The sequence below is a fragment of the Chrysochloris asiatica genome, unplaced genomic scaffold (genome assembly GCF_000296735.1).
Source record: "Chrysochloris asiatica unplaced genomic scaffold, ChrAsi1.0 scaffold00094, whole genome shotgun sequence".
NCBI classification, from domain to species: Eukaryota; Metazoa; Chordata; class Mammalia; order Afrosoricida; family Chrysochloridae; genus Chrysochloris; species Chrysochloris asiatica.
In genome coordinates, this window is record NW_006408612.1 from 4,916,505 (window position 1) to 4,941,346 (window position 24,842).

A 24,842-nucleotide genomic window follows, 5' to 3' on the forward strand; every position below is an offset into this window, starting at 1 on the left:
CTAGCTGAATTTTGACAAATTACAAGGTATGAACTTTGGGAAAGAGTTGGTGTCATTTGGTCCTTAACTCTAAATTCGTTTCTGGCATACGTATACTAGTATAAACTATTTAAAATATGACATTGTCCATCCTGTAGGTTGTCTACGCTGTTTGTTCCATGCCTTAAAACAATTAATTGTTTTATTATCTTGTTTCTATGGTATAACAACAACTTTCTACTTAAAATTTAAGCAGGATGAAACATTTCAAAACAAAACGTCCAGCAATCTTTTAAGATATTTATAATCCAATTATGTAATTTTTACTTCTTCCCCTGGGGTGGGGGGGAAGATAATTCATAGCCTTCTCAACCATTTGAAAAGCCAGAAACAGGTCTCGGGAAACATAAGGTAAAATTCAATGTAATGATTCATAGTGTCTCTAATAGAAAGATTCAGCAGTTCTCAATCGAGACCTTTATTCCTTCTCTGAATAAATGATGCCTGAAATTTTTATTCTTGTTCTAATGGAATTTCAATGGCCTTCACTGCAAATCTACTGGAAATTTTTGCATATTAAGTGGAAAAAATTAAATGATGTTAACCACATTTTAATGTGATTAAGGCTGACAGGGTCATTATTTCTGCTAATCACTCAGTTTAAAAAGCTCAAACAAAACTTTATAACAGACAAGGTTTTTAATTTTCTGTATATCTTGTTGGGGGAAAAAAACTATTGAAAGGGGGAGAAAAATACAAAACCATAATATAGTCTTTGACAAAAACCAATGAGTAGTTCCTACAATTTGCAGATGGGTTTCATTATACTTAATCTGGTGATGTAAAAACAAAAATTCAAAACAATCTTAATACTGCACATGCTCCTCTGATTTCTTTCCTTTTAAACACGAAGAGGGTAAGAGAATGCACTTTGTAGAATTTTGAGTTCTGTGTTTCCTATTTGCTGCTAAATGGAAACAAATATCATTTTTTACTTTAGATCTTACAGCAAACTAAAAACAGAATTAACGCATAATACTGCCTCAAACAGTTCTTCAGTGTTGTTTTTCAGATTAATTCTATGCCATGTAACTACAAATATTTCAAATATATTAGGGTAAAGTACAAATATTCATTGACAAAATGCTCCAGTAAAGGGTAACCCTAATGAGAAGAATCAGGAGTCCAGTGATTAGTAGGACTTATAGGGAATTTGTCTTTTTAACCCATATGGTTTTCTAATAAGGATTTTATTGTGTTTCACCGTAATTGTATACAAGAAACTTGATACTAATTAGTAAGTTAAGATTGCAGGTATATTTGATGTAATTTTGGCATTTTATTTGTAAAGAACTATTTTTTAAAGCACACCATTATCATCTTGAAGCAAAAATGAGTAGGAATTTAGTCTCAAAGACTTAATCAGTATTTTCTCAAACTTTCTGAGCATTTCAATATTATCCTACATATATATACCACCCCCAAAAAAGGCCATCTAGGGACACAACAGATATAACTATATAAAAATGAATTTTAAAAATACCTCTCTGCTTCTTTTTGTTGGCTGTCAACTGCTTTACTGATTGATGCTGGTTGTTGAAAATTCTATCTTCTGGTGACTAAAACAGTGACTTCTAGACACAGTTGAGGACTGAAATTCATTTTGACATGTGAAGGTCATATGACTATTCCTAATCTAGTAGTTATAGTTATTACAGAAACAAAACTTAATTAGCTTTTAGAAAAATAAGACAAGAAAATGATTTTTTAAAAAAGAAACACACACCTGAAGTTCAGGTAGTCTAATTTGTATTGATTCACCCCAATCTTGTAAACTTAAACCAAATTGAATGACTAAAAAGAAAAGATTTCCTACATAAAAGAAGGCTAAGTAAATATTTTTTACATTGTCATTTTCTAACACTGGCTGCAGCTCTGATCATTGCAAACAATACTCAAACTAACAATTATAAAACTTAGCTACAGGTGCAGTACCTTTATCCCAAACTGATCATCCTTTTCATAGTAAATGCCTCAATTGCATGCAAATAGATAAATGAGTTTACCTCACTGATCACAATCTAAGCAGTTAACAAAAGCAGAGCACCTGGTCATAAACAAGTTCTTTGAAATGCAATTTTGTACTGAAGTTTGAGAAATTGCTGTTCGGCTGTCATATTAAAAATCATAACCAAACTACTTTTCAGGCTTTTATGAAGAGAGGATCATAGCCTACAGTATACTATAAAATATAAGGAAGAGAAGCTCAATATTAATGCTGCATTGTAGCCACAAAGCTTGATGTCTGTAGAAAGAAGAATTAATGTTGTTGGGCCTAAAATTTTTTTTTTAGTGTGATGCTATGCACTGGTGCATCAACTAATAACCCTCCAGAATTTCTGTGCTCATCTAAAAAGAGTCCCTGCTGAATGTTCTAATGCATCTTATTGTGAATCTTCAGCAAATAAAACTTCATGTATGAGCTCATGATGTGCTTTGCTGCTGGAAAGTCACAGACTCTGTGGGAAGCTCTTTATCTTCCCAGCAGTCAGTTCTCTGAGAACATCAGTGCAGCTACTGTAGTTACCTGTAGATTACTTGTATTTTCTCACATCTGTGTCCAGCAATCTAAACCATGATGATAAAGGGTCATTAGGTTTTGAGTGAGGAAGGGGATGGACTAGACAATTTGCTCTGATAAGCTCCTTGTTGGGAGCTCCAGTTTAGAATGTGAAATGTTGGATATGTACAGTTTTACACTAAAAGGAATAAAGACTTCCCCCTTGTCTGCACTAACAATTAAAAATGATCTGGTTTAACATCTCACAATAGTCTACTGATTCACATCTTATTGGGGGAATTTATAATTAAAAGTATTTAAGAGAAATAATTTTCTTCTTGTAAAATGGATGTCCACGCTCTATTAGCCACAGAGAATTCAGGTACAATTACTAAGATAACTGCTGTTTGGAGCCCAGCAAAGCAATTTCCCACAGTGGGACTTACAGTTCAATTTACCAGTTGGGCAAATATTTTGTGCTCTGTAGTGGCCTAGAGAGTTAAAAGCTATAGGTAACATTCGAGCAGTGTTATACTTGGAGAAAAGTTTCTGCAACCTGAATAGGTGGTTTAAATTTCAAAGCGAAGTATCCTAAAAAAACATTTCTCCAAATTAATATAATTTTTTAAATTAACTCAAAATACTGACATCTTGACATCTATCTCTTGCTCCAAAGTAGTAGTAGTTGTTGTTAAGTGCCAATAAGTCAGTTTTGACTCATAGTGGCCCTATATAAAGTTTCCCAGGAGCACCTGTTGGTTTTGAACCACTGACTTTGTGGTTAGCAATCAGTGCTTATCCTACAGTGCCATACCAGGACTCCAAAGTGTTGTTGCTGTAGTTAAGTGCTGTCAAGTTGGTTCCGACCCATAGCAACCCTGTATAGGGTTTTCCAAGGAGCGGTTGGTAAGCTTGAACTACCGACTTTGCAGTTCCAACCAACTGTGCAGTCCAGCGCATTTATTCACAGCGCCACATGAACTCAACACTATAGTTTATATCCATATTTGTGTTGGCTCCTACATCATTCTGAGAACTACATTTTTTCCAGTAATCAGCTGACAGTTGTCGTTAAGCGCCATTAAGTCGATTCCAACTCATAGCAACACTGTATACAGTTTCTGAGGAGTGGCTGGTGGGTTTAAATCGCTGACCTTGAGGTTAGCAGTCCAGTGTTTACTCTATAACACCACACCAGGACTCCAATCAGCTAATTTGTTGTTCTTGCTAAGTGCCAAGAAGTTGGTTCTGATTCATAGCAACCCTGCATAGGGTTCTCAAGGAGTGATTCTGGGTTGGAACTGTCGACCTTATGGTTAGTAGTCCAGTGCTTATTCTACAATGCCACAGTAGGACTTCAATCAGTTGACAGTATATATTATATTCTTGATTAGATTCAAGAATGGGAATACTAATTACACCATTTCAAATGGCTTAGTTTACTTGTGTCAGGTTATAGAAATATAAAAAAGAAAATGGGGTTATTTTTTGGCATTCTTCAGATCTTATGTGGCACATCATACAGTCAGATGAAAAGGAGACAGCTTTTAGTTAGTGAAAGACAACAAAAGCTTGGACAATGCTCTTTAAATTGGTATCAATAAATTCACATCTTTATTTAGGTATGTTTCATTCAGTGCAGTATTTTACCTATAAGGGAAAATTTTATGAGAAAAGAGAAAAATTGGAGCAAATAAAATTCTGTCCCACCTCCTAGAACTATTTTAAAATAGGAAAGGCATATAAATAAATACATATAATATTTTTAAAAGAAACATCAAGTAAGTGATTTTTTTTGGGGTGTGTGTGTAATAGTTTAAAAACAGTATTCATTTGGAGCATTTGAAGGCTTTCCAGTGTTGTTAGTGAATAGGAATAAAAATAATAAAATTCAAAGCTGTTTGCTGGCACTAGACACAAGTAAGCAATATTTTTCAATAGATGAAAGCTAAAGTAAGCATTTAAAAACTCCTGGTCTTTCTTTCAAATACATGAATTGTCTAAAATTCTCTTATGAAAGTCTGTAGAATGGAAGGTATGCCACTGTATAACCAATGTACAGACATATCTTAGAATAAAAAATATTGTAAAATATAACATCTTGGGAACTAACATATAACACCCTATGGCAATACGAGAACACAAATCCATAATAATTATGCATACACCAGCCACCGTAAACCTAAATCATTTCTGAAGACCTAAATGTGTCAAGAACTTTGACAATTATGACTGGAGCCAGGAAACTGTAGCAGTGCAGAATTTCTTATGAATTTCTCCAGTTACTTTTTGTAAATGCTGTCTTGGATGACAGCTTAATGTGTACCACATGCAATATTTATTCTTCTTCAGTGTCAGACTGTCTAGCCATCCAAGGGAATACAAAGAATGTCACTTATTAGGATAAAAGCACAAGGAAGGTAATCAAGGACATATGTAACATCAGCCAATCATGCCCTATTTCAACATCTTATTCCATTCATAACAGTTCAACAATTATTTGCTTACTGATAACTTGCTTTCAGGCTGTTTGTGTTCACCATAATGGTGGTTTGCATTTATTTTGCTCTTTAGAATTGGACACTTGCTGTGCCATATGTGTTTGTCAAAACTTTCTATCTTCTGTCAGAAATGGCTTAGCATATCAAATAATTTCTATTTGTCAGAAACTACTAATACAGCAATCAGTAACCCTTGATGTCAATAGGGCACGAAAATAACTGTAAAGCTGAAGATGCACAACTTAAACATTTCACAGCAAAAAATTCTATAAATGATACATACTAAGAAAGCAGTTCTTATTAGCGAACGCACACTTGCATACTTTGCCCAGCATCTGGGTAAGAATGATAGGCACTGCTTTTTCTTTTGTTTACATTTTCCAAGATTATGCAATTGACAGAACTTCCTAATCTAATCTGATGTTCTTTAAACTATCTACCCAAAATGTACTAGTGATAGCAAGTTGGTTGCTGTTGTGAAGTGCCGTTGAGTCAGTTTCGACCCATAGCGACCCTGTATAGGGTTTCCAAGGAACAGCTGGTGACCTTGAGCCGCCAACCTTGCAGTTCAAATGGCTTTGCAGTCTGGAGCATTAGCCCACAGTGTCACACCTGGTAGGAGAAGTCATATTAAAATATATATTTGGTCGTCCATACACATTTCACTTAATAACAGATCGAAAATAATGTCCCATAACACACCATAATCAGGGATTGTGCAACTGTAGAAACATAATTACTTAATCATACTTAATCAGAAAACCTGAGCCAGATATGGCTTTAACAATGTATCCTGATAACATTTAAAAGCTTTTAAGATTACTGACTATTATGTTGAGGTCTGAATGTTTCAATGTTTAAACTGTTTTTTGAGAGGTAACAAATAGCTGAGAGTCTCCCTTTTGGTCTTTTTCTTTTCCTTTTTTGTCTTTATGTCAGATTTGGCCTGAAGTAGATGTAATAAGTTCTTAGCCATAGAAATATACCATGCAAAACATTCTACATAATTTCACAAAATAAGACACAGGAAAAACAGTTTAAAAAAAAAAAATAAAAAAGAAAACATTGCCACAGATTTTTCTTTTCCTGACTAGATCTAAGAAATGTCTTCCAAACCACTGGTTTCCTTAGTTGTATGATAAGTATTAAAACGTAACTGCAGATTTTAAAAAGAAGCACATTGGACTGGGGAAAGATCCATTTTGATAGGGTTGGGCAGGTGTGATGCCACTATTCATAATTAACGCAAGGAGAAACACAAGGTTTCCTAAGTATTGCTGTTCCTTTTAAAAGTTTTGAGCTTTCAAAAATGACGTAAAAGCCCTCTAAAAGTGAGTTTTGGGGCATAAATATTTTAAAACAAATTTCTAATGGAATCCCAAATTAAAAACATTATCTGGGGACTAGAGGCAGGAAAGAGGAAACAAAAATGTAATGAGAAGCAGAGAAAATGCATACACAGAGTAAAATTCAGAAGACAGGACATTACATTGCAAAAAAAAAAAAAAACCCATATATTTAGGAGAAATAGAAGAAAATACGCAATTGTTATTCTTTAGTTCTTGAAAGAGGTTCAATAAATGTTTTAAAAACTTTTCACTCAAATTCATGAGAAAAGTATACATTTTATTGCAAGTGCAAAAAAAAGAATTTTCTAGTGAAAATTACACAAAAACCTAGACTGGGTGGAGAACAAACATATTTGCAATGTTTTATATAAGTAGGACTAAAGAGAGTTAAGAGAATTTATTGAGAACAGTCATCTCTCAGTGTCCGAGCGCAACTGGTTCCAGGATTCCCCTCCAAGGATACCAATATCTGAGGAAGCTCACGTCCCTTATGTAAAATGTCGAGTATCTGCATATAACCTAGCAATTCCTCCCGTATACTTTAAATCATCTCTAGGTTATTTATACCTAATACAATGTAAATGCTGTATAAATAGTACTTTATGCTCCTTAACACCCCTTGAAGGATTGCTTTGTCCATTTAATTGTTTTTAGGACACATTTCCCCCCCCCCCCAAATATTTTCGATAGATGGTTGATTGGGACCACAGAACCCACGGAGACAAAGGGTCAATTATAATTATTAATTGCCAGACCATGGAGCCTTGGTGTGGTGCTATAGGATAAGCACTGGACTGGCAACTGAAAAGTAGGCAGTTCAAATCCACCAGTCGCTCTTAGAAACTCTATATAGGGATGCTATGAGTCAGAACCACCTGGATGGCACACAACAACAACAACAATCTATGTATACATAAGGGGCAAATGGTATTGAGTGGTAGAATTCTCATCTTCATGAGAGAGACCTTAGTTAACTCACACTCAATGTCCTCTCCCATCAGTGGAGGCTTGTATGTTGCTACGATGCTAAACAGGTTTCAGCAGAGCTTCTAGACTAAAACCAAACCAAAACTCAAATCCACTGCCATCTAGTCAATTGACTCATATTGACCCTGTATATGGTTTCCAATGCCATAGACCTTTATGGCAGCAGAAAGACTCATCATTCTCTTGCAGAGTAATTGGTGAGTTTCAATTGCCAACCTTGAGATTAGCAGTCCATCCAGTACTTATCCTACAGTGCCACCAGGGCTACTTAGACTAAGACAGACTAGGAAAACAGCCTAGTGATTTCCTGAAAATCAACCAATGAAAACTCTGTGGATCACAAAAGTCTGACCTATAACCAATCATGGTTCAGGACCAGGCAATACTTCATTCAATTGTGCATGGGGTCACTGTGATTTTTGGACCCACTTGATGGCAGCTAAAAACAACATTTATATGCATACAAATACATATCTCAAACAATTATAAGCGTTAAAGAAAATTCTACTTCAAGTTAAATGGCTTTCTATCAATGAATAAGTTCACTTAATATATGAAAAAAATATTTTATTTAATTCTAAGAAAAAGTTATTTGACAGGTACAACACCAAAATAAGGAAGCCAAGCTATAAAAAGGCTTTTAAACTTCACTTTGAGCCTCTGATGCTCTTCAGTAAATCTGCTTCCCAAGACTGTAATAAGCAGTAAACTACATGAAAGAACATATGTAAGTATCCGAAGCCAAGTCCAGCATGTAACAGGTGCACCACAAATGGCAGTCATTATTTCTGATCTGAATGTGTGTGAACGTATATATCCAGTAACCAGTTGTCATCTAGTCAATTTTGACTCACGGTAACTCCACATATTTTAGAGTAGGAGTAGGAAGAACTGAGCTCCACAGGGTTTTCAATGGCTGCCATCTTTCAGAAGTAGATTCCCAGTCCTTTCTTTCAAGCCTCTGGAATTCAAAGCTCTGTGAATTGAAACCTGTAACTTTTCAGTCAGTTCTTAATCACTGGTTCTACCCAAGGACTCTACAGATAGATATATACAAGACCAGAGAATTTTCCTACAAACTTTTTGAAGCCCTTTTGAATATGGAGCCTTAGTGGCACAGTGTTGAAAGATGCAGCTGAAAACAAAAAGTCAGCATTTCTAACCCACTAGCCACATGTGCCGTCTGCTTTCATAAAGATTACTGACTTGGAAACTCAATGGGGAGTTCGACAGAGTCCTTACAGGGTTGCTAGGAGTCTGAATCTAATTGACAGCAATGAGTTTATGGCGCTGTAGGACAAAAGAATAGGTAGTCCACTTCTGAGTGATTAGCTCCTGAAAACCTTATGAGTTACAGCAAAATAATATCTGATAAAGTGTCAGAAGATGAGCCCCCCGCCCCTGGTTGGAATGCACTCAAAATACAACTGGGGAAGAGTTGCCTCCTCAAAGTAGAGCTGGCCTTAATGACAGGATGGAGCAAAATTTCATTTTGCTGATGTTGAATTTGTTCAATGCAAAATGAGAAAACCAGCTACAAACATCCATAATAATCAAAAGGTAAAAAGTATGAAATATGAATCTAGTAAAACTAGAAATTGTCAACAATGCAATGGAATGCATAAAGATCAACATCCTAGGCATTAGTGAGCTAAAATGGACAGGTATTTGCTATTGTGAATGACAATGACAAACTGAAGAGGAATGGTGGTGTATTCATTGACAAAAAGAACATTGCAGATCTATCTTGAATTACAATGCTCTCTGTGATAGAATAATATCTACATGCCTACAAGGAAAATCAGTCAATACAACTATTATTCAAACTTAGGCACCAACCACCACCAAAGACAGTGATGAAGAAATTCAAGAATTCTACCAGTTTCTTCGTAATCCTAGAATGTTGTTGTAGGATAACCGCTAACCACAAGGTTATTGGTTCAAACCTACGAGCCATCCTTGAAAGCCCTATACAGGGTTGGTACGAGTCGGAAGCAATTCAACAGCACTTAACAACAACAACAACCAATTTCTTCAGTCTGAAAATGATCAAACATACAATCAAAATGCAATGATAATTACTGACAACTGGAATGTAAAAGTTGGAAATAAAGAGGAGAGACTGGTAGTTGGAAAATATGGCCTTGGTGATAGCAACAACCTTGGAGATCTCATGATAGACTTTGGCAAGACCAGTCAAAAGAGCTTAAAATATAATTGATAAAGATGAAAGACTGTACAGCCTTCAGTATGGATTGCACCTCAATGCAAAGAAAACAAAAATTTCACAGCTGAACCAATAAATACATCAGGATAAACAGAGGAAAGATTGAAGTTGTGAAAGACTTCATTTTGCTTGCATCCCCCCTATCAACACTCATGGAAGCAGTAGTGAAGAAATCCAATGATGTATTGTAACAGGCAAACTGCTGCAAAAGACCTCTTTAAAGTGTTAAAGAGCAAAGATGTCAGTTTGAGAAGAAAGGTGTACCTGACCCAAGCCACAGTATTTTCAATAACCTCATATGTATGTGAAAGTAAGACAATGGAAGACAGAGAGTAAAAGAATCAATGCATTGAATCATGGTGTTGGTGAACAATAGTGAAAGTAATACAGACTGCCAAAAGAACAAACAAGTCCATCTTAGAAGAAATACAGCCAGACTGCTCCTTAGAGGCAGATGGCAAGACTTTGTCTCTTGTACTTTGGACATGTTGTTAGCAGAGACCAGTACCTGGAGAGGACATCATGATTAGTAAAGTGGAGGGTCAGTGAAAATTAGGAAGATTCCCCAAGGAGATGGATTGACACAGTGGCAGCAACAATGGGCTTATATATAACAATTGTGAGTATGGTGCAAGACCAAGCAGTGTTTTGTTCTGTTATGCATAGGGTCTCTATGAATCAGAATTAATTTGCCAGCACCTAAAAACAACAACGACTTCTTCATTGCAAATAACCTTTTTCAACAACCTAAACAGTTACTACTACACATGTGGATCTTGCCATATGGAATACAGAGGAGTCAAACTGACTACATCTGTGGGAACGGAAGATGGAGAAGCTCTCAGTATCACCAGCCAAAATACAGCCAGGACAAACTATGGCATAGACCCTCAACTGTTCATATACAAGCTAAAGCAGAAGCTGAAGAAAATTAAAACAATCCACGAGAATCAAAATATGGTCTTGAGGATATCCCACCAGAATTAGAGACCATCTCAAAAACAGATTTGATGCATTAGACACTAATGACTGAAGACCAGAAAAGTTGTGAGATGACATCACGAACATAATACATGAAAAAAGCAAAGGGTCATTAAAAAGATACTAAAAGAAAGAAAAGACCAACGTGGATGTCAGAAGAGACTCTGAAACTTGCTCTTGAATGTAGAGAAGCCAAAGTAACTGGAAGAAATGATGCAATAAAATAGTTGAACAGAAAATATCAAAGGACAGCTTGAGAAGACAAAGTAAAATATTACATTGAAATGTGCAAAGATCTGGAATAAGAAAACCAAAATGAGAGAAAATGCTCAGCATTTCTCAAGCTGAAAGAGCTGAGGAAAAAAATTCAAGCCCTGGGTTTCAATACTAAAGAATTCTATGGGCAAAACAGTGAATGTTGCAGGAAGCATCAAAAGAAGATGGATGAAGGAATACACAAAGTTACTGTACCAAAGAGAACTGGACGATGTTCAACCATTTCAGGAGATAGCATATGATCCTAAACCAATGATTAAAGGACTAAGTCCAAGCTACGCTGAAAGGAAGACTTTAGCAAAAAACAAGACTGCAAGATTGTTGGAATACCAACTGAAATATTTCAACAAAACAATGTGGCACTGGAAGTACCAACTCGTCTATGCCAAGAAATTTGGAAGACAGCTACCTTACCAAACGACTGGAAGAGATCTGTATTTGTGCCCATTCCAACAAAAGGTGAACCAACAGAATGCGGAAACTATCAAATAATATCACTAATATAATACAAGAAAAATTTCCCTAAAGATAATTTCAAAAATAAATCAGCATACCAACAGGGAGCTACCAGAAATTCAAACAGGATTTAGAAGACTCTGAAGAGGACATAGAATGAGGGACATCATTGCTGACATCAGATAATACTTGGCTGAAAGCAGAGAATATCAGAAAGTTGTTTACTGATGCTTTATTGACTGTTATTGTTGTGGTGTACCATCAAGTTAGTTATGACTCACTGTCACCCTACAGAGGGTTTCCAAGAGTGGCTGGTGGGTTTGAACTGCCGACCTTCTGGTTAGTAGCCCCATACTTACCCTACAGTACCACACCAGGGCTGTCTTTATTGGCTATGCCAAGGCATTAAACTGTACAGATAATAACAAACTATGGATAACACTGTGAAGAATTGGGAGTTCTAGAACACTGGCTTAGCTTTTCGAGCCAAAAGATATACATAACTAGGTATATGTATTATTGTTGTTGCTTAGTACTGTCAAGTCAGTCCCCACCCATAGTGACCCTGTATAGGGTTTCCGAGGAGCAGCTGGTGAGCTTGAACCACCGACCTTGCAGTTCAAATGGCTTTGCAGTCTGGCACATTAACCTACAGTGCCACACCAGGACTCCAGGTATATATATGGTGGTGGTTACGTGCTGTGGAGTCGGTCCCAACTCATAGTGACCTTGTACAGGGTTTCCGAAGCTGTAAATCTTTACGGGAGCAAAAAGCCTCATCTTTCTCCCATAGAACAGATGGTAGTTTCGAACTGCTGACCCTGAGTTTTGCAGCCCGATTCGTAGCCATTACACTACCAGAGCTCCTTAAGTATATGTACAGGTATCTTAAAATATGTCATTTATTGTTGAGCTCCTGCTGTGTACCTTGCTGTTGTTAGTGCCATCGAGGCAGTTATGACTCACAGGGACCCTGTAAAGGGTTTCCACAAATGGTTGATGAGCTTAAACTGCTGACCTTGCAGTTCAAACCAACCATGCAGTCCAGTGCATTAACACACAATATATGCATACAAATATATATTATACATACAAATATATATATGTATGCATACAAATACATATATATACACACACACACATATATATTGTTAAGTGCCATCGAGTTGGTTCCGACTCACAGCAAACCTGTATAGGGTTTCCAGAGAGCGGCTGGTGAGCTTCAACTGCCAACCTTGCGGTTCAAACCGACCTTGAGGTCGAGTGCTTATCTTACACACACACACAAATATATAAATATATGTTCGTATCTAAAATGTTCTTTCCATTGTATTATATTGACATGTACCAATAAAATAACGAAGATATTGTACAAATAATCCACTTGTACTTCATTTAATAAAGGAGATACATTTGTGTGCACGCACACACACATTTCTCCCAAAAAGCTTTCAAAAACAAACCCAAATTACCGCAAATGCAAAGAAACAGAACAAATCACAATGTGGTTAAAAACAAACACACAGAGCAATCAGAGTTTATATTTTGAAAAAATGATGGCTAACACATATCTTCTATGTAAAAATATATAAATTATTGTATTAATTGTTCCTACAATGCACTATTAAATTGTTACAAGTTTGGAAAATAGTTTTCAGAGAAATCATGAAAATAAAGATGCAATTCTAAATGGAAATTTTATATTACTTTCAGTTGGCATTCTCTAATAAGGTTATGATGAATTTGTAGTCTGGAATTTTATAGTGCATGAACTAACAACCAAGCCAGATCTAAATGAAATTTATAGTAATAGGAAGCATGGCTTGAATTTGGCATATTTATCAGGCCTTAACTATCTTCCTAGCATGATAAAGATCTCAACTGAGAGAGTATAAGGAACTCTGGAGATATGTATTACTTAGGTTCAAATTTTAGCATCTGACTGGCTATGTAACCTTGGTTAAATTCCTTAATCTCTCTATACTGCTTTCCCTTCTTTAAAATGAGTATAATATGGTACCCTACTTTTTAAGAGTGTCAGGAGTCTTCAATTCTACTGGCATTAATGATTACATGTTGACTAAAGATGACTATTACTAATACATGAACACTTCAGGTATTCAGAATTATCTACATTTATTCTATTTAATGATATTCTCATTTGCCTGTGCATTCTCACATCAATTCTTTCATCCCAGTTGTTTTGTTAAAAGTCATTGAGTCAATTCTGACTCATAGCAACCCTGTATAGGGTTTCCAAAGAGCAGCTGGTGGGTATGAAGTACCAACCTGTGGTTTATAGTCCAGTGCTGATCCTGCAGTGCCACACCAGGACTCCCTCATCCTAGTAGTGAAGAATTATTCTTACTAATACTTAAAAACAAATCAAAAGACGTGATTTCTGTAGTCTTTTGGGTTCTGTTTTGTAGCAATACTTTAGACTTGGCAAGCTGATACAATTCTTAATTTTGGTTTCAACAAGAGTCGCTTATCCTATGAAAAGCACACATTTATCTTGAGAGTTATTTCTTTTTATTAACTATAACTCAGTATTTGATGGAAAAACATCTTCTGGGCTAAGAGGTTGCTCCTTTTAAGTGCCATTGAGTTGGTTATAAGCCACTGAGTTGGTTTTGTTGTTGTTGTTAAGTGCCTTCGAGTCGGTTCCGACCCATAGCGACCCTGTACAGGGTTTCCGAGGGTATAAACCCTTACGGGAGTAGAAAGCCTCATCTTTCTCCCGTGGAGCAGCTGGTAGTTTCGAACTGCTGACCTTATGGTTCGCAGCCTGATTCGTAACCACTACGCTACCAGAGCTCCTTACTGAGTTGGTTTAGCAGGGTGCTAAATTTACTAAGGCAATATTTTCAAAGATTTCTGAAGATTTACAAATTTACTGTAATTAAGTGCAAAATTAAGTAATTAAATGTGAAACATTTAAGTCAAGTAGATCTATTTCCATTATTTGCCTGCTACAGGAACTTGGGCATGCTCTGTAATCTCTCCAACCCTTCTATCTGTAAAATGGGCATGATAATATCTATATTTCATAAAATTCAAATTTCCACATAAGTTTCATCTATTCTTTTATCAACAGTTTATCAATTTCTAAGTTATACAGTGCAGTGTTGGTGTGGTGCTGCAGGATAATGCGGTGGACCGCAAGGTCAGTCTGAGATGCAAGTATGGCAGTTCAAACCCACCACTGGCTCCTTGGAAACCCTATACAGGGTTATTTGTCTTTATTTTAATTTCAATATAGACTAAATGGACTAAACATAAAGATGTTTCCTACAAACTGTACTATTCTTTTTAATTTCTAAGGGAAATGCTATTACCCAGAAATACTGACGAATAGCCCTAGATTTTAATGACCAGTATATTTAGAGTATCAGAAAAGGCACCTACAATCTGTACAAATGAACGCACAAATTTTATCTGGGTTGGCTTAACCTATTCCTAAAATAAATAAATAAACCAAAAAACAAAAAATTTAGTGGAAAAAAAAGATAGCATTTTATTTCAGTAAAAATTCAAGATGAAGATAATCTAGTATAATGAAAGCAATATTGGGTTTGAGGAAAAAAAGGAAGTTATATATTAATACGTCAAGTAACATAGGAAAGTTGAAACATAGTAAAGTTCTAGATAAATGCAGGTTGCTATTATTATTTGCCAATATAGTTCATTTGAGATCATACGCTGAAAAACTTAAAAAATACTCACTGAATGTGGACAAACAAAATTACAAACATGAAAAAGGTAAGCTAAAACTTTAAGTGTGACATAATGGCAAATACTACTTTAAAGGTTGCCTAAAACACTTAACAACTGAAATATTTCTAGACTATAGGCAATCAACTACAGTAAATTAGAAAATAAATATCAGCCATTTTAAAGCCCCAAATTAAAATTCAGAACATATTTAGGATGTTTAAAAATCAATTTTAATGTAATATATTTGAATATAAATATGTAAGTTCTTTTCAAGTGGTTGTTTGCACATTTTATTCTTTTTTGATGGTGTATCACACTCGTATAAAATCTAAGGGTCTCTCCCTGACCTATTTTAAGCTCTGCACAAACTGGTCTGTTTCACTTTCTAAGCTCACGTCCTGTTTCACTCCATCATGTCACCTCAGAGCCTCTTGACTTGCTCCCTTTCTGCCTTTTCTGATCACTCTAAAATAGTAACATTTTTAGTTTGATTTAAGAAGCCCTAGTGGCACTGTGAATTTGGCATTGGGATGCTAACTGCAAGGTTGGTGGTTCAAAATCTACAAGCTGTTCTGTGGGAGAAAGATGAGGCTCTCTGCTCCCATAAAAATTTACAGTCTTAGAAATCCCATGGAGCAGTTCTCTTATCCTTTAGAGTCACTATGAGTGCTTTAAAACTATGGCAGCATCCAGGGCTCCTTAAAATCTGACGTTCCTAATTATCTTTGGGATACAGATTTTTTTTTTACTAAGATGATCTCTGAATCATTTAACTCAAGTTAGTGGGGTATAAGGGCAATTCTTTGTGTTTATGAATCATTCATAATTTGAAGAGCACTATATAGCTAGCTCTGGTAGTGTAGTGGTTACGAATCGGGCTGTGAACCTTAAGGTCAGCGGTTTGAAACTACCAGCTGCTCCGCGGGAGAAAGATGAGGCTTTCTACTCCCGTAAAGATTTACACCCTCGGAAACCCTATACAGGGTCGCTATGGGTCGGAACCGACTCGATGGCACATAACAACAACACCAATATAGCTAGCTAATAGGAAAGGTTTGTCTTTCAGTTCTTAGATGACATATGTGCATGTATGGGGATTATAGCATATGCTTCAAAATCATATGAGAGAACCCTTAGCAAAAAAATAATAATTTATTTATTTATTTTTTTTTTAGGGGAAAGACATCTTATTGTGGTTTGGGTAAAGTTTAGAGAGTAAATTAATTTCCTATTTAATAATTTATATACATTTTGTTTAGTGACAGTAGTTGGAGAATGTAATAGCACTCTTCCCATTTCTTTCCTGGCCCCCCCCACCCCCATTTCCATTTGCCCATGGTTCCTGCTCCTTCCTACCTTATGAACTGTGCTTTTAGGCAAATGTTGCCCTGTTGGTCTCCAATGACTAACTGTTGTGATGAGCAGGTTCCTTAGAAGTGTTACTATTCACTTTACAGGCCTATTGTTTGGCTGAAAGGTTATCTCGGGGAATGAGTTCAGTTCCAGTTGTGAAGAGTACATAAGGGTGTCTAAGTGGAGGATTCCACCAGTCTCTATCAAGTTAGTATATCTGGTCTTTTTTATGATTTTGAATTTTGCTCTACATTTTCTTCCCACTCTGTGCCGGAGCTCCTATTGTGATCTGTTCAGGGCAGTTGGTAGCTGGGCACCATCTACTTCTTATGATCTCAAGCTAGAGGAGGCAGTGATTTATTTGTGTGGTCATTGTGTGGTCAAAGAGCTTAAGCCTTTTAGAATCTTGAAGTTAGAGAAGGATTATAAAATGTTTCCCAATTATATAGAGTAAAATTCTTTGGCTAGTTTAAAAAGATGATTAATTGTATCACCCATAAATCTTTAGTCAGCAGATTGTGTCAGTAATGATTACAGCTACTCTTCTGAATGTACAAGGGGACTTCTAAATGGAATTAAAAGATAATGGAATTTCACCACAAACTTTTTGAATCCTGCTCTCATTACTTTCTTAAATTTAGTGGACCATTTTATAACAGAAGTCATTAGCTATAAACACTACAGACCAAAAATACAAACAGGGTAGATAAAATTCCTAAAACACATATATTTGGGTCAATAGTATTATGTTCATATAAAAAGATGTGCTTCCTTCTAGAATTATCTTTTTCATAATAAGAAGCACAAGTGTGGTACGGTGTCACTAAAACTTAAGTGACCTAGAATATGAGTACCTCTTGCTATGATGAATATGAAATTGCTGAGAGAGTAAGCAAAAGTTATTTAATGAAAACCAGAAAGAAGTTCACAAATATTACATACATAAAGGGAACTTCAGAAAGTTCATGGAAAAATTGAATTAAAAGATAATGGAATCTTTCTAAGAACTTTTATGAAGCCCCCTTGTATATTCAAATGCAAAAAGTACATTTGAAGGAAAAAAAAAAATACTAATTGGGTAAAAAAAAAAAAAGCACTCCCTACGCACCCAAGCCTTCTATTTCATGTAAACAACAACATTATTTTTCTTTAGTATGTTTAGTTTTCAACTCTAAGATTCTGATCTGAGGAAGTAAGAAATAATCAACTCAACCAAGTCCATTATTAGAATATTTTTTTGATATCCTAATTCATAGTGTATATGATATTTTTACAAAGTCTTATCAAATTATATATTTAAAAGCATATAGTTAGAAATTATCTATTAGTAGAAACACGAAATACTAAAATAAGGAAGGGGATCTTAAAATATTGTTTTGAATTCATGTATAATTTAGTTCCCTGACATAAACAACAAATCAGCTTACTGATTTAATCAAGCCCATATTTAGATTTCCAGAATACCTTTGACCTGCCCTATCACTCTTTCTCATCTGTCAAAGGAGTCAAGACAGACTAGTTCTCATAAAGGTACCACCATTAAAAACTCTTTAACCTATGAAATGCATTACAAATGGTACCTTGTAAAACAAATTTAGCTAAAAATGCCTCATACCAACATTCCATGAGATTTCAAATAGGCAGGAACACACTCAGAAAAAAGAATGCACTGTAATAACTACAATACTAGGTACTTCAACATGAAATTCATTAACACGCTATCCCACTCAAAACTATGTAAGCCACAAGTGAGAAAAAGAGAAAGCACAACACCAAGGAGATCCTGCATGGATATTTTGGGGCTTTCACCTGAGTAGTTGATGATAAAATGAAATATTAAAAAAAACCCAAAATTTATGTAGCTCTTCCTTTAAATAATAGGGTATGTTCCTGAAAAGTATTTATAAAAATTGAATCGAAATTTCAAATGTAGCTGGGAAGCCTCTTGAACTAAAAGTAAGAATTTATTTATTTAAGACCAATTAATCATTCCCATTTTATTAGCTTCAAGTAAATAAAATGTTCATCAATGTGCTATTTCCAAAGCAGCATGTTTGTGGTAAAATGTCTAGTTTAAATGAATCTTCTCAGAAATGGATGATCTCTTAAAATAGTTTTATAAATATATACAAACAGACATATAAAATTGTGTCAACAATTAGCACATTTTTTCCATATGCACATATATATATATTTTCTGAGAAACAGTAGCTGTAGCTCAAGAGAACAAGAAAATATTGGATGTATTTCATGATTCTCTTTCTTTACCAGGTATATAATGTATAGTATTCCCAAACTGGGTGTGTGGTGGCTCTGCAGGATAAGCCATAAACTGTGAACCACCAGACACTTTGCAGGAGAAAAGATGAGACATTCTGCTCACGCAAAGATTTACAGCCTCAGAGTCCCCATGAGTTAGAAATGACTCAAGGGCACTTAACAAGAACAAAAACAATTCCCAAATTACTTTTGGTTGTTATGTACAAATTATGTAGAAAACTAACAAAAGCAGAAAGGGGTTAAAACACACAAAACCCCCTGAAGCATGGCATTTATAACATTAGTAAAAAACACTTTTTCTCTTTAAAATTTTGTAAGCTTGACACATTGCCCTTAATTATATAATCACTTATAAGACCTTTCAAATATTTGTATAACCAATCTTCAATCAATTTCACCACTCAGAATAATTGACTGTTACATCGTATTAGCCAAAAGGTGATGCTAAGTTAACGCCAAGCCCACAAGGACATATGTAAATGTGTTGTGTTTGTGTGTGCACAAAAGAAGTCTGAATATCTTAAATTTTGATTATATTTCCCAGTTGAACATGGACATACAAAATAACAAACAATAAAATATAATTATCTTTTATCAACAGTTTTAGGAAAGGTAGGGGACAAGAGAGCACAAAAAGAAAACCTAATTGGTAGCTATGTACGTGTACAAAACATCTAAAATTAGTATGCCTCACTGATTTCATAAATGGATGGCATAATACTACTAACAGAGTAGCAAAGGTGCAAAGATTGAAATTCAAACCCCTAATTAAGCAATGGCTTGACAGTTCTAATGTCCTGTACCTGCTTGACATCATGACTCAGTATACGGTCTCAAATGAAGATTAATACTGCCTATAGTATATAATCTTAGTTACAAGCAGCAAGTGATCATGCTTAGAATACGAAATTCTGAAATACTCAAAAATTACTAGCATCCGTAACTAAACAAACAGCTACTAAATAGTTACATTCGTTCAAGGAATAGCAAGTTGTTAAAAAAAAAAAAAAATTTTCTGTGGATTTCCCTTACAACATCTTGATTACTGTCATATGGCCACAGCACAACTAACACAGTTGCCATGTCAGTTTCTCTTCAGGGACTAGGTCTTAATCATAAATCAACAGAATGACGAACCCAACATTATTAAAACAGTGAGTAGATTCTTGGATCCATTCCAGCTATTACATCTTTCAGAAGGTCAATATATACCTATGTTCAATAACACAACACATCTTTCTTTCAAAATATTTCCTTCTTTTCTAGGGTTGAAGAATAACATATTACCAATTAAATTTAAAGTAAACTTTAACTAGTAATTAAAATGTTGGTTACTTTTGAAATGGTGACCCACTATAATATAGTTCTAGGTTTCCTCCTGTGGCTCAAATCACTCATCTCTTCCTCTTTTCTGACCATTTCGAATAGTTTTCTATATCTAGGAGTCAGGAAAATATTATTTCTTCCTGCCTCAGTCTTAATTTGCTACAGTAACATTACATGCTAACCTTAAAAACAAAAGCTCTTTCTTCTGGTAAGGAGTAACTAGTACAAATGAAATGTAGATTTAAAATATCCCTCCCCCCTCTGCTCTCCATACCCCCACCAGAAAAACAACAAAAACAAAAAAACACAAATTAAAAAGATTTAGTAGTTAAATGCATTTGAACTATTTACATCTGCTTTTGGTGTTATAAATGATGAAAACCTAGTGTTCATATCCTTCATAATAAAAATTTATTCTGTACTTTAATACAAAGGCTATGTTGCATAAACAGAGGATTTAAAGCTGTAGCAGAATGACTGAATGAAAGGAAAATGGCAATCTTTCTAGCTCCACTAGATGCCATTCCCTATCACACGATGTTTCCCACTCATAAATACATGACAAATACTTCCTCAATCATTTTTTACGAGCAGGGATGCACAGGGGGTAGTCAATGGCTAGCTTGAGGGAAAATAGGAACAGCAGGCGGCAGAAACTGTACAGAAAATGGCTATGTGGTAAATTCTCTTCTGGAACATCACTCAGTTACCCAGTCTTTGATCTTTCAGCTACAATTACACTAACTTCCACAAGATCTGGATACCTCCCTCCAAAAAAAAAAAAAAAGCCACATATACCAATCCCAAAACAAATCATTAGTTATACATAAAATCTACTAAATTTTGGTTTAATAAAATGGGATCACATTGTATGCTCTACATTTTTATAAATTAAAAATTTGCTATTTAGACAAGAGTTTTCTTTCAATTGGCTATAACCATATCATCATCACAACTGGTCTCACAAAAAACATGGGGTGTCTGGCGACAGCTAAATCACAGACTGGCGTCTCCCAAGCAGTCTGTCTACCATTAGGGTCTGGGAAATGGTATTTACTATACAATTAGAGCCAGGGAGTTCTACCTGTAATCATCCAAATACAGGTGTGAGAAGCCCCTTTGGGCAAGGAAACTGACTCATCCCTTTTCATGTAAACTTTGATGTCTGTATTGTTTCAGGAAGCTTCACCATTCATACTACGATGAGATTATTAACTGAGGTCAAGTAATAAAATTTAAAATTCCTTCCCAAAGGTAACAATTTTTAACACATTAATCATCAAATTTGTAAGAATGTGAAACAAGACAGAACTGAATGTTTTAAAGTTAATTACCTGCTAGAGGACACTGACCAGTTTGAACTAAATTTTCATGTTAAGTTTATGCTTTCCAGAACATTGCCAATAAAGGGGATAAATTCAGCTTCTCATCAGGAACACAAAATGTCTTACAGCAATATCAACAGGGCAGTTTTAGTTGCGGTAATTTCACAGAATTTATTCTAATGATTTATTGGAGTTAACCATCTGACATTAATTATTGTTTTGGCTTCCAGTCTATGAATGTTTATTTTTCAGTTTAAAGCCTTCTCACTCTTTGATATCATATGGAAATGAGAATTTTTAATGGAAAATTGAAACCATGTGCATCTAAGTACTTAATGAAGTACAGGAAGAAACCGACAATGTATTTTAGGAGAATTCAGATATTTTGCTTTGGATAGTTCTGATTTGTTTGGATGACTTAATAATATAAAATACTGAGGGTCCAGTGATGCAAGTCAAAGTGAGCAGTATGCCAAATGTGTACAGGAGCACACATACGTGAATATAAGATTTCTGAAGTTATTAATGAAAGTAAATTGTGTACATTTTGATTACATGTCAAACATGACAATCAACATATGAATGCATAGATATTTCCTTTGCACATTTAAAAAGTATTTGAAACAGATATGTAGTCCTTTTATTTCACAGTTTTTTTTTTTTAAAGCAGTTAAATTGGATTTCAAAATTTATGCCCAGGTACAATCAAGCAGGTATTTTAAAGTTACATGTAATATAAACACAACTAGAAATTCTTATCTTAAAAAGTTTTACTACTCCAACTAGGCTCATTCTCATTTTGTAAACGAAATAGCAATAATGTCTAATGAGTTTAAATCTGAAAAATGAGTATGCTTGATTCAATAAGTCATATTACCTAATTTAACTAAGTCTTTAAAGAAAAAATGGGATTCTCTCAATCTAAATCAATTAGTAAACTGTTTCCTGAATGTAAACACTCGTAAAGCTTCCCCATACATTTGAAATGTTTAATAATATAGAGAAAAATGTTACAATCAAACATACATACTACACAAATATACAAGGGGGTCTCAAAAAGTTCATGGGAAATTTTATTATCTTTTAACTCCATTTTCCCATGAACTTTCTGAAGCTCCCTTATAGGTGTAGGTGTGTATATGATGTGTCAGGGTACATCTAGAGAGGAAAAACTTACCATTTGTTTTTCTTTCTAATGTAGTCTTTTTCAGAAAGATTAACTAAGTAGACCATTGGTTTTGAAGTCAGAAATAAGTGTTTATTCAAAACTTCAATCTAAAGTGGAAGACAGAGACAGGATTCTTTTAAAAAAGTTGAGTACATTATTGAATAATTTGAAAGCAAAATTTTTTTAAGCAAGTAGGCATTTGTACAATTCTTGTTTTCATGAAGGTTAGTTGTTATTAAATACCAGGAGCAGGGAGAGGAAAGCAAAACAGAAACAGAGCCTAGGAATATGCAATGGATGGCAGAAATAAAATTTTACTAGATAGAATGATTAAGTGTAAAATAGTGGCAACTCTAATTTGTTCTTTAAGAAATCAAAGGCAGTAATATATGGTATGATACTTATAACTTACCTCTTTGTCATTCCAGTCATGATAGAATCGAACAGGTTTCTTTTGATCTACAACCCATGATTTGACTTTGCACATTATGTCCTACACATGAAGAAAAAATAAATACAAGATGACAAATATGAAGTATTTTAAAAACTGAATATTAAATTTAAAAAGTTTTGTCATTCTCAAGATTAAAAATAGTCAAGTTTTTTAATAAAAGGAAATTAAGTCACAGATATTTTCAATATCTCAATAAAAAGCAAATATCAATGAAACATTGTTGTGGCATTAAAAAGCAAAATTAGTAGTGTGCTTAAAAATCTGAAGACAATTCAATCACACCAAAGATGAAATACTAGAATTAATAACATTTCAATAGTACCTAGTTAGTAATGTCATATTTAAGATAAAGGTGCTATTAGGAACTGGGGGGGTGGGGGTGAGAGAAGTTGAAAGACATTGAATTGCATTTTTTTCCTTAAAAAGAAAAACAAACAGACTAGATGAAATTGAGCCTATTACTGATGATCTACACTTCAAAATATTAAATCAACTGGCCCAAACACTCTTTTTTCTAAATTAATTTTTTTGCCAACACCTTCTCTTTGCCTACTACTGTCGACCCCACCCCCCAAAAAACCTGCCAAAGCCTCCATTACACAATGGCAAGAGCCCTGCACCAGTGACCTCCAACCAGCTGCATTCACTTTCAGAACATCTCTCTCTGCTGGAAATCTAAAGGCCTTTTAGTTAGCAAGCTAGTGTGCATTCAGAAGGAGTAACTGCAGGAAGAGCCCAATGTGCTTTGTTTCTCTGGCCTTTCTTCACAGAAAGATTAATCATCTGTGAAATGGAAACGGCAAACAGCAAGTGACACAAACTGAACCCTTCAAGCCTTTCCTCATCAGTTTTGTGGTTCTGAATCTAAAAGCTGCGTGTGGCAAGGTTCTCCTTACAGGCAGGTGTTAATAAAAGGCTCTCGGGTCTGAAAGGTCAAACTTAGCTCTTCCAGAAGAAGTGCATTTGAGAGTCATCTGTTGGTTTTTTTTTTTTTTTTCTGTTGTTAAAGATAATTTATGGATATGTTTTAAATATGCATTTTTCTAAAACTATTGCAATACATAATCATTAGTAAGCGGTTTTATAGATTTTCATCAATATATTTTCCTATACCATAAATCAATTATTCTTTTAGAAACATCCACTTGTATAAATTACCTCAATATTTAGTATACCTTCCTTCTAAATCTTGATGCCATCAACAGGAAACATAGGGGAAAAGCCCTATATCCTTAGATCCTGATTTGAAACTCTCTAAGAAAAAGTACTTCCCACAGATTTTAACAAGGAAGGAGCAAGCTGAAAACTTTTAATGAAATCTAACATATTCTGCTTAAGAATAATCACTTTTACTCTTCTATAACTGAATTTCACTCATAAATGTTTAAAAGTGGCTAATGTAACACCATTTCCTACAAGGAGAAGATCAAAGTGCTATATTACAAATGCATTATGATTAAAAAAGCCCTGTGCAGCCTTGCTATTAACTGTTCTTTAAACCCTAAAAGGCTTCCCATAGATCTCACTTGGCACTGCATATACAACCTTTGACAAGTAATGTAGACCATTTTTATTCATTGCCTAAAATTGTAGGCAATTATGTGCGTCACACTGGCCACCTGCAAATTCTGAATGCCTGCTCCAGTTGTCAGTGCAAAAAACTAATGTCGGAGGGGATTAATCTAGGGGGAGAGAGTCCTCTTTAATGGCTCCAGCAGGTGAAATGGCCCAGCTGGTTACTATGATGAGTGGCCAGAACAGCTTATGTAGAAACACGCAACAAGATTATATAAAAGAAGGAGAAAACAGTAGTACCATCTTATATTTGGTTCCATTAGCTTTTTTTCAATTAAGGGGAAAAAAATTAAGAAAAAGACAAAAGACAGCCAAACTAAAAATAAGA

General features: G+C 35.0%; 1 protein-coding gene across 2 annotated transcripts in view; it reads right to left on the reverse strand.

The window, feature by feature from the left end:
• The window catches only part of OLA1 (Obg-like ATPase 1), a 221,892-nt gene that overhangs the window by 34,103 nt on the left and 162,947 nt on the right, over positions 1–24,842 (reverse strand). For both annotated transcript variants that reach the window (XM_006866651.1, XM_006866652.1), the window contains 2 exons: positions 22,898–22,978; positions 22,495–22,592 (listed from right to left, as the gene is read on the reverse strand). In XM_006866651.1, coding sequence (XP_006866713.1) covers positions 22,495–22,592; positions 22,898–22,978 — 179 coding nt within the window. The remainder of the gene's footprint in view (positions 1–22,494; positions 22,593–22,897; positions 22,979–24,842) is intronic.